This window comes from Triticum urartu, chromosome 5A (assembly GCF_056163025.1).
Source record: "Triticum urartu cultivar PI428250 chromosome 5A, HENAU_Tu73, whole genome shotgun sequence".
Taxonomy (NCBI): Eukaryota; Viridiplantae; Streptophyta; class Magnoliopsida; order Poales; family Poaceae; genus Triticum; species Triticum urartu.
The window spans coordinates 547,875,138-547,886,316 of record NC_141877.1 but is presented as its reverse complement, the minus strand read 5'-3'; the positions used below and the strand labels follow the sequence as shown (position 1 = coordinate 547,886,316).

Below are 11,179 nucleotides of genomic sequence, written 5' to 3'. Positions count from 1 at the left end.
GAGCATATTGATATATATGGTAAACATAATAATACGGAGTATATAGCAAAAAACTACCACATTATAGACTAGGGCTACAAGAAACTATCATTTTTTTAATTTTTTAAAATGCTACCACTTTTTTTGTTCACTGTTTCAAAAAACACTAGTGACGGAATGCTTACATTTTAATCCGGTTTATGACATGGGTGGCCCACTCATCAGTTCCGCGTGGTAAAAAAAGTCAACACCGATGTAAATAGTTAAGTTGACCGTTATGACCGGGTGGGGCCAACATGCCAGCTTCTTGTTATGTCTTTCTCTTCTTGACTGCTGCCGTCGCCGCCGTTGCTGCTGTGTGTTGATGCTGCTGCCCGCCGCCGCCGCTGCTCTCCCATACTGCCCGCCGCTGCTGGGTGCTGTTGCTATCTCCGCTGCTGCCCGCCGTCGCTACTGCTATCTCCGCTACTGCCTGTCGTTGATGGGTGTTGCTGCTGTCGCCGCCGCCGATGTGTGCTGCTGTCGCCGCCGCCGATGTGTGCTGCTGCTCGCCGCCGCCGCTACGGCTGCTGCTCATTGTTGCGTCGTCATCGGGGGGAATAGCGCGGAAGCGAGGTGAGCCGGCCTGAGCTGGCGTCGCCAGTGCCTGAGAAGAGGCACTCCCCGGCTAAGCGCAGCGAAACAGACAGACACGGGCGCGGCGGTGGAGGCCAAGGATGGGTGAGCTTGAGCTCCCTCGCCAGCCCAGCACCTCGCTGGCTCTCCTTGCTGGCGAGTGGAAGGTGCGTAGCCGGCGTCGGCTGCACAGCGATCCCAGGACACGGGAGCGGACGCAGGGGTGAGCTCGCCGGCGGCCAAGCAGGACCGATTGCTTCTTTTACAGGGACCCGATTGATTTTTCTAGAATGTTACAGGGACCGAATGCTTTTTAATTTTCTGGGAGGGACCAACATGTTGGCTCCATCTGTCATAACGGTCACCCTAACGGTCAAAGAAAACGGTGTTGATTTTTATGCCATGTCAAACATGACGAGTAGGCCAGCGTTGTCATAATCATGGCTTAAAATTAATGCTTTAGCAATTAGTGTTTTTTCGAACAGCGAACCAAAAAAGTGGTAGGTTTTTAAAACATGAAAAAAGTAGTAGTTTTTTGTAGACCTACCCTGTAATGTGATAGTTTTTTGCTATATACTCGAATAATACGTGTTAGCTTAACTGTTTAAGTGTGGCTGTTCCTCAGCAAAATTTGGCGATACAATATATATGGGAGCCGAACTATATAGAGTCTAATCTCTGACGACAGATGATATTCAGGAGTCTGGAGTCATGATATTGTAACACCCACTATGGGTTGTCACTATATGTTTGTAACCTGGCCTGAGCTTCGTGATGACTCTAGAGTACTAGGCTGTCTTATAATAGTATTAAGTAATACACCATGTAGTGACCTAAAACGTCTTTGACATCCGTCCGCTTGGTATTTTGAGCCGTCCCCCGCGTCGCCCTCCTCTGGCGACACGCGGGAAACCCCAGCCGTCGCCGCAAGGTAACCCTCCCTCCGCCTACTCCCGCTGCGCCGCTGCCGGAGGGCCGGCCGGCGAAGCCGTGCCGCACCCCGGGATGGTGGCGGCGGGGCGGATCGGTTCCCCTCGCGCATCCCCACCCTACCCCACCTCCAACCTCGAGATCCACCAGCCGCCGCCGCCGGGAAGCTCCCCCTTCGCCCGCCTCCGCTGCGCCGCCGCCGGAGGGCCGGCCGACGAGACCGCGCCGCGCCCCGGGATGGTGGCGGCGGGGCGGTTTTCGTCCCTCTCACGCTTTCCCCTGCCCCGCGTCCCCGATTTCTTCGCGCACCGCGGGCGCCCTCCCTTCCAGCTGCTGCAACTCCTGCCGGTCCGGCGTCGGACGCAGCGTTCTTGGCTCCGGCCTCAGCGTCCTCCCTGCAGTCCGCCCACCCCCCCTGTTGCAGCACGGCCCACCCCTACTGGTGCTGCTGTTGCCCGTGGGCTGGGCGCAAGACCTGCGGCCGGCTGCGGGGTTGTTCTTTGCCCGCCTCCGTGCAGGCGGCCCCCCGTTTCTGGCGGCCCTTCCTCCCCTCCGCGAGCAACGGTGATGGCTAACGCGCAGAGGCGACGAGGCTACAGTGCTTGTGCAGTCATGGTGCTTCTTAAGGCGGGTACTTGCTGGTGCTACTTCGGCCCCGATGAGCTTGGGCCCGCGTCTCTCCGGTGCCTACGACCACCGGTGTCCTTTGCCGGGCAGCTCCGCCCTTGGTGACCCAGCAGCTGCGTTCCTTCTAGCTCGCTTGGCTCACCGATGTTTCGATGGCTATGGCCACGGCAGCTTGGATCTGCGTCCCTCCAGTCCTAGCTTGCCGGCGTTGCTGATTGCCGTCGCCCCACCCTCCTCGTGGTTCGCTCCACGCCTGTCCTGCCTTGTACATCTCAAAAGCCTCCCCTTTGGTCAGATCCAATGCTCGTGGGTCCGGAGGCGGTGCCACCCTCCGACGGCAGGTGCAGCCCGGCCAACCACCTCCCGAATCAGTGGCTCTGGCTAGTGACGGCTTCCTCATCTTCGACTCCAGATACGGTGGCTATGGGATTGCTCAACCTATGGCCGGAGCGAAATCTCTACCCGGCTTGCCGGTGCTGGCAGCGTCGGCGTCTGCGGATGTCGTTTCCTTCTTGGAGGCACTGTCAAGGCCCTCGGCTGAGCCCCTCCTCGAGCACAGGGGAAACCCTAGGTCCTCCGGACCGGATGGCGATGGCGTCTCGGCGTCGTCTTCCTTCTTGAAGGCGCTATCTTGCTCGCTCGTGGTGCCCCCGGTTTTTGGTTTTCGCGATGTTGGTATTCTCGCTAGTTTGGCTTTGCCGCTTTTGGTTCAGGCTTGGTAGGTCTAGCTGTGTTCTATCCTTGTTCGGGCCGAGCATCTCTTGTCTCCCTGCTCCGGGCACCATATTCACGCCTGCCTGTGTTCGTGTCATGTGATGTATCCCCTCTGTACTCATTCTATTCCTTCTAACAATGCAATGATAGGCAAGCTTTGCGTATTCGCGAAAAAAAGTAATACATCATGCAATTCCTCCTACATATCTCTCCCGCCAATTCTTCTTAATCCAAGATTAATCTAAACTTTTGTAATATTGGTTGCATCTTGCCGTAATTGATCATTGTCCATTATTTTGGTCCTAACTGATTAGTGCCTTTTGTTCACAGCTCCAGCTGACCTTAATAGCTTGACAATTTTTTTTGTGTAAATTCAATTGTATATTGCAATATTGTTTATCAATAAATTTTATTTGACGTAGGGTTCTCCCCTGTGGTTGAGCATTCCAAATAAAATTAGAATTTCCTCTAGATTTGGGAGGATGTATATGTAATTATTTAGGTGTTTGTCCATATGGCAAACACTAGTCAGAAATGCTCGATTTGTATGGTACCATCAATGTAAGCATGTTCTTCTACTCTGCTGTGCTGCATACTACAATATCAATCAACACTTAGCACACATGTTTCTCCGTATATAAGTCATCCATGGGGCGTACACGCACCACATGCATGTACCATAAAGAATTAATGCTAATGCTCACTGGTTAAGTTCTCTTGATATATATCCTACACACTTTCTCTTTTCAAAGTCATGAACAGTCCAATTCTCATTCCACAACATCCAGACCACCAAGAGTCTACACCGGCATAGCTACGATTGTAAGGTATCGGGACTGTTCTTGCTGCCAGAATAACCAGTGGGACACATTGTGTTATCTTCATTTGCTCACATCTAGTATGAGCTTCACATGGAGCGGTGTCATTGTCTTGGAGTCAAATCCATATAGTGGTGCAAATTGTGTGAGCCTTCGAAGTAAACTGCTCGCTCACACTTCGAATGAATTGGAATAGTCATTCATGATGCACGGCAACATGTCTCAACCTGCTTGCAAGTAGCCCATCAGGCATCCACATGACCGCGCATGCTACGAGATTGGATGGCCAAGCCAAGCTGGCAAACCCTTGTACTGGATGGTGTTGTCTCAGAAGTCACTTAACAGTTCGATCTCAAAAGTTACGTTAAACATGTGAGCCTCAAGGCGACCCTTTGATCTTGAAAGGCATGCTTTGTTCTCAGAAAATAAAAAAAGGACTCAGAGACACACTTAATTTAGAGGTTAATTGTACTTTCCGATGCATATCGAACTAAAAAATTGCTTCATGTATATGTTAGGAGAAAAATTCCTGAACAATACCCGTAAGCAAAAGGATAAATGATTTTGGTTCCCAACAATGGTGTCGCCATAGAATCAAACGAGTCAATTGTTACTCGGTTCGAACTCGTCTCCTAGCATGTTTAGTAGCTAGAAGTCATTAAAAAAACAAGTAAATTTCGTGGAAAATTTACACCAACAAAGTGTATTAAAGGTAGTGCAATGTATCATAAGATTTGGTAGTATATCAAAACAACTCTATTGATTCGCCTCCCCTAGATTTTCGCAGCTGAGCCTGTCGATATGCCTCCCCTCCGTCTGCCGCTTTGGAAGCCGGTGGATGGGTGGGGATTCCCGGTGCGTCATCTTCGGCTAGCTAGTACATAGGTATGGTTTTATTCATTGCAGGGGCCTCGCTCAGACGGAGGGTGGTGCTTCTTCTTCGAGTCAAACTTCTAAGGGCATCTCGAGCCGTTGGCCTCCCAGGAGGGGCAAAAAATCGCCCCCTGGGGGCGCACCGGCGCTAAAACGCGCACTGGGGCGTGATGCCCCCCAGTCGCGGCCCCTCACGAGTTTTTAAAATGTTTAAATTCGATGCAAACACAACGCAAATACGGGCGAGTACGTTCAAATTTAAATATATTTTACAAAAAAAGAAAAAAACTACCGCGGGCTACCCCCGCCGTCTCCCTCGTCGCCCGCCTCGCCGCCCACCCACACGGTTCTACATGCCGAGGAGGCTGTAAAACCGCGTGTAGTCACCGCCGTCGTCGTCGCCCCCGCCTACGCCTCCGCCGTCCCTGCTGCATCCCTCCCCCGGTTGGCGCGGCGGGTTGGACGGTCCGGGGGCGTCGTCGTCGCTATCGAGGACGATGACACCGTCCTCGTCCTCGCGCCCACGTTTGCGGGCGGCGATCTCCTCCAGGGCCCGGCGCTACCGGACCATCTCCTCGCGCACGTAGTCATCGCGCGACCACCGCATGGCGTCCTCGTCGGAGAAGCCGCGCCGGGCTATCTCCTCGTACTCCGGGGGGGAGGCTGGACTCCACCTTGGGCTCGACGAGGGCGCCGGAGCTGCGGGTACGCGCGCTGACAGGCGTGTCCTAGGGCTCCGGCTTGACGGGGCGGAGGTGGAGGCAGGGAGAGCCGCCGGACGAGGAGAAGGACGCCCCGGTCTCCATGCGCCTCGGCGTCCAAGAGCTTCCCCGGCGGCGTGAGAAGGACGGGGGAGCGGGGTACTCGAGGCGCGGCGTGTTGCCGCCCTCGATGTACTCGAGGATGGCCTCCAACGTGCGGCCGGGCACGCCCCACCACCGGCGCCGGCCATCGGACCGGCGCCGGCCATCGGAGTTGAGCCTGCCGGAGGGCACGATGCCGTTAGTGGCCTCGAGCTGCTCGGCGTGACGGTGGCGGAAGTAGGGCTCCCAGAGCGGGCTGTCGGGGACGTACCGTGGCCCCTCCCTCGCCGCCCGCGGCAGGGACGCGCGGATGCGTGCGATCTCCCCACGCCGCGTCGCCCCGGTGGGTGGTGGTGGCACCGGCACGCCGCCGGCGCTGATCCTCCAAGCCCCGAGCACCCGCATGTCCGGCGGGACCGGGTACTCGGCCTCGAAAAGGAGGCGAGCCTCGTCCTCGTGCAGATGACGGCGCCCGAATCCGTTCGCCGCTGCGCCGTCGCCTGGGAAACGCTCGGCCATGCTTTCTCAACTGGTGACGGCGCGAGGAGGAAAGGGGGAGAAATGAGCGCGTCGTCGGTGGATGATCGGGGTGAGTCTCTCCGGCGCGCTTGCAGTCGGCTTTTATAGGCGGAGACGCCGCGTGGTAGGCTTGGCCGGCGCGTTACGCGTGGCGTGATTGCGTGGCGGCCGAGGGACGCGCCGCCCGTGAAGCATCAATGGAGGCTGACCGGCGCGGCAGCTTTGGCATTGATTCACCGCGGAAAACGAGGCGATGATGACAACGAAGGGGCGAGAAGAGCGTAGAGTCGCTGACGCGGCGGGCCCGCGGCTCTTCGCGCCAAAAACGATTCGCCCGGCGCCCCCGAGCGACACCCAGCGCGCCGGGTTCGGGTTGGGTCCGCCGGCGCCAATTTCGGCCCGAGTCGGCGAAAACTGGGCTCTTGGGGGCGCGATTGGGCCGATTTTTTGGCGCCGACGGACGAAAAGACGCCTGGGGGGCCGTCTTGGGGGGCGCGGCTGGAGATGCCCTAAGCTCCGGTCCTCCTCAAGTTCGTCTCTTGGGATGGATTAGACGGAGCTCCGGCATAGATTCTAGCCAAATCGTTGGGGCGGTGGGGTTAGGATGATTCTCGTCGTGCGTACACAATGGTGATATTTGTGGTCTGGTTCTTCAGATCAATTCAAGGTTTGAACGGGAAACAGTGTGGCGCTTGTTGTAGAGACACGTGCACGAAGACTTGTCGGTTGTTGTTGACAATGTCAGGCCAATTCCGGTTTGGGAGCCACAACAGTGACACGCCGGCGACTTGCTTTGGAGGTGACAATTGTCATTTTGGTGGTTCATGGACTTTGATAGGTTTTTTTATTATGTTTGATGTGTTTTGTATTTTTGATGAATCTTTTTAATAAATTTTTAAGAAAAAAAAACACAAGTCATGTGAAAAGTCATCTGACAAACAGTAGTCGAAAAAGTTCTTTCATGGTGCTATCCATGCAAGCACGTACATGTATCCTGCTACATACTACTACCGTATGAAACCATAATTAACAAACATATAAGTCGATCATCACACCCACCATGTACGGCAAATAATTAATGATGACCAGACAAGTTCGCTTGATATATAGCCTACACGGTTTCACTTACCCATGGCATGCGCGGTTCCATTCCATCATTTTCCAACATCCCGGTAAACATGAGGTCCACACCAACATACGTACTAGTTAGGATTGTGAGGTATTGGGAATGTGCCCTCTACAGTGTCAAACTCTCCGGCAGACTGTTATCTTCATTTGCTCACACCAGTTGTGAGTCACATGGACCGGTACAGTAATCTCATAGTCGTATCCAGATATGGGTGAAACTGGTTCTGGCCTACCAAGTAAGCCGCTTGCACGGAATACAACAAGTGAAACTACGGGGACATGAACGAAACATTCTGTGGTGAGCACATGTAGTGTACGTAGTGCAGGGAGCTGTAACTCGCCCGACTTGCACGTACAGATTTGGTAAAGCCTCTTATGTAGGAATAGATGTTTCCTTCAGTTTTCTGTTCGATTGAATAAAGGGGAACATCAGCGAAACTGTTTAGTCGCGAATAAAAGGAAACGGCAGCATGGAGTGAATCGTGGGATGGTGCCGTGATTATCGGATTTTATCGCATTTCTCTCGTTCTTTCTCTTTTCTGTTTAACTGAATAACAGTGTGTGACCTGAGTCTTCTTCTACCTCTTGCCCCTGTCTTTGTGTCAATTGATTGAGTTACACTTGATTCCTGTGAACAAGCGCCGGGGCGGGGCATGGCCGGGGCGTCGCCGGCGTCTGCAACATCGAGGAACAATCTACAGCCTCGGTTCACTCAGTCGGACCGGTTAAAGACCGGACCGGACCGAGTAAATTTGGGGCTGAAATTTGGTAACTGGACCGACCAATTTCTTCATCGGGTTAGGACCGATCGGTCCGGACCAGAACGGGCCACGAGCAGGCCGAAAAGCCCGCTCGCTCCGTCCAGCCTGACAGATTACATCAAAAGATACTATCTCCATTGATGTTTATTTCCATATTTCTATTGCTTCTATAGTAATACTACTGCATGATGACAACTCTGCTTGTGTATCTCTTACCTTTGTATGTTGGGCAGTGACAAAACTACAAATAGTCGTATGCGAAAACAGTAATGGTACATTGCTATGGTTCATGCTATTATACTTCACAGTATTTTCTAGTGTTGCTTGGAACAACATGTCTGTTCCTAACATATCTACAGGTATTGACGGAACTTAAACTTTTGGTGCAGACTTCATAAACGATGCTCTTAAGAGAGAAACGACACCGCAGTACCGCTATCGTCCGATCTGGAAGACCAGATTCTAGAGTTTCCCGCGAAGCAGCAGGAGTGGGTCGACAGAAGTTACATGACGATGTCTTCATTAAGGTAACGACGCAGAACACCGCCATCGCCTGCCATAGGCTCGGTTTTCACCGGCAACTCTGTCTTCTCAACTCGCAGCCTGGACTAGATGACGGATCTCGAGATCTGACCATCCAGCCTCAGATCGAACACCTCCGACAAAGGAGATCGCCACCACCGCTGGCTGCACCGGCCAGATCTGATCTGACCAGAGGCGCCGCCGAACAGTCCACCAAGCCCTCCACACCGCTGCCAATGACCTGATGCCCGATGGCGCGTCGCCGCCGACTGCAGTCACCATCCTTCCCGGTACAATGACGCACCGCGCCTACAGCTGCCGCCGCCCGAGGCAGGGCGGGCCACCACGCGGCCGCCTGGCTCAGCCATCGTCGTCGCGCGGCATAGATTGGATTGACCACGCCACCACACGTTTAGGGGCCACGCACCCCCCCCCCCAAGACGCGGGAGAGAGGGAGTCCCCCGCCACCGCCGTCGGCCTCCAGGCTTAGCCCGGCGACGTTCTCCAGTGGCAGCGGAGGGAGGGGAAGAGGGAGAACGCGCCCCGGCGGCTAGGGTTTGGGCACCGCCCGAGTCGTTCTAGCGTGGACGACGTGGGGCAAGAGGGGGCGCCTTGCCGGGGCTCCCTCTTTAACATGGAAGAAATGTGTGTCTTTTCGGCTGCTCCACACTTCAGGTCTCACTGATGTGTATGCAGGGGCGGAGTAGGGATTGGGCTAGGCGGGCCTACTTCACTATAGCTACAACATGATGTACAGTTCCACCGGAAGCCTGCATGCGGTCATCACGACCTGGCATGGGGTTTGTCTCAATCTTGTGCGCATGTGTCGTCTATCACTATAAATACTAGTAGAGTGCCCGTGCGTTGTCACGGGCTTTTGAAATAGTTTACAAGAGTTACGTGTTAAATTCCACACGTACAAACAATAAAACACAAATACAATTATTTAATAACTAAAGTTCATTTTTGCAATGTAAATTGATAACATGAAGAAAAATTAACGACATGTCCATGTAACAAACCAAGCGATGTTCCAACTAAACATCTATTACAAAATTATTAATATCTAGATGATGCGCTTAAGTAATTCTTTCACAATATCAGAAAAGTTTCCTTTAGCTTCATTCCCACGATGTTTTAGCAAGTGTAATAAAAACTGCTTCCTCAATTCATACCCATCCTGCACAAACAATACATTTAGTTAGTATGAAAATTTCACGCCGAAGGTCTTAAAACATGTAACTGACAATACTCACCGTGCAAATCGGCTTGACCAATTCTTTACCGTTCCACCAGAGCATAAAATGAAAAACAAAATAGCCAGACACATTCCTGCAAAACTTTAGATTAATAATATATAGAATATAGTGATAACAAAAGTAAATATTTTTGTTATGAATTCATTATCCGTCTATACTCGTTGGAACACCGAACGGAAATAAACGTTGCCATTTAGATATATCATAATTCCAACCAGGCAGCTTTATTTCGAGTGCTTCTTTGAAATCCCTTGCAAAACTTTTTAATTTCAGTGCATGCCTCAATTCTTTTTCCTCTAACGATTGTGATGTTTGAATAGGATCTAGAATATATAGACGACGTGCCTCTTTCTCGATGACGTACAAGATGTATCGGCCGATGGATGCATAGGGAAGATAAATCTACAAGTGGAGCTATTAGAAACAATAATAAACCATGATAACAATGGACAAAATACTTTACTTACCTTGTTGCACGATGAGATGTCGTTGTCCATCCCAGGCCAGCTATCAAATAATGTTGCCAACGTCTGGATAGTTTCCTTCTCGCAAAACTTCTGACCTTGTGTTGACTCTAGCATCATGGACTAAGTAAAAAAAGAAATATTTCTTCAACATGTTGATGCTAATGACACATAGAATGAAGAGTTACAATAACTTACACAAAATCGTAGATCCATGTAGTGCACAGGAGGGTATGTGAACAATACTCCCTCGTCACATGCCAGCATACGCACGGTTGTGTTGAAGCAATCATTATCCATGGGCTGCTCTATGTTAAGTATGTACTGAAGTTTCTTAAGACTTAAGCCCATTGGATCGGGTGTCGAGCTCCGGTCCCATACCTTCCTATAAATTGGATGGTAAGAAGAACAATAATATACAACCTCACATTAAATATTGATACCTGATACTTACTCCAAACAACCGGCATCATCGATCGACATGATGTAGTTGCAGAGGCCGGCAAGTAATTCACGTTGGTCCGTGGGTATGATAGTGATTGGTGCAGGACGTTTGTCTTTAACTACGTCAGATGGATTGTCCAATATATTGAGATCAGAATTAGCTAAAGTTTCTTGATCGTCAGGTTGATGGTATATGGGACCTCCTTTTAGCTTATTCAGCTCTGAATTGAGCAAAATGACAGCTATTTTTTGTCGAAAATATTTCATATCCTCCTACAAGATATATATAAAAACAATTTATATATTATTTTGAGATAAAATAACAAGATAATGTATAAAAACGAAATACCTAGGTGAATTGGTCTGACAGTGCATGTGATGTCCAGTATTCCATATAATTTAGCATAAACAGTCCACATGATACGCTATAGTATTATAAAATAATGCTTTAGAATACCACACAGATGAATCAAATAAACAAACAATTGTAACAAGTGCTTACCCATCGGTTTGTATTGCCTCATGAAACTGCTCTACAACTGTCCATTTTGTAACATTCAGATCGGGCCACTTATGACCTCTGATAAAATCCGGTTTATGCTCTACAAGTTTCAGACACTTCTCGAGTCCTAGTAACTATTTTATATATAAGAAATAGTAGGGATCAAGGCAAACAAAAACATATGTTAAGATGAATAAAAATAATAGATAGTTACCGTAGTA

At 50.9% G+C, this 11,179-nt stretch overlaps 1 protein-coding gene across 1 annotated transcript; it reads right to left on the bottom strand.

The window, feature by feature from the left end:
- Positions 1–9,390: 9,390 nt before the first annotated feature.
- LOC147972743 (uncharacterized) lies at positions 9,391–10,723 on the bottom strand. Its single transcript, XM_087523583.1, has 6 exons — positions 10,467–10,723; positions 10,211–10,397; positions 10,016–10,135; positions 9,894–9,950; positions 9,546–9,621; positions 9,391–9,469 (listed from the first exon to the last, which is right to left on the bottom strand). Exons 1-5 carry the CDS (start codon positions 10,721–10,723, stop codon positions 9,571–9,573), a joined length of 672 nt encoding a protein of 223 aa, XP_087379709.1. The 3' UTR covers positions 9,391–9,469; positions 9,546–9,570.
- Positions 10,724–11,179: the final 456 nt, after the last annotated feature.

Coding starts and splice junctions, on each gene's coding strand:
- LOC147972743 (XM_087523583.1), bottom strand. CDS start 10,723: ATGAAATATTTTCGACAAAAAATAGCTGTCATTTTGCTCAATTCAGAG. Junction 10,136..10,210: donor ACATGGATCTACGATTTTGT/GTAAGTTATTGT, acceptor TTTTTTACTTAG/TCCATGATGCTAGAGTCAAC. Junction 9,622..9,893: donor TGTACGTCATCGAGAAAGAG/GCACGTCGTCTA, acceptor AAAGTTTTGCAG/GAATGTGTCTGGCTATTTTG.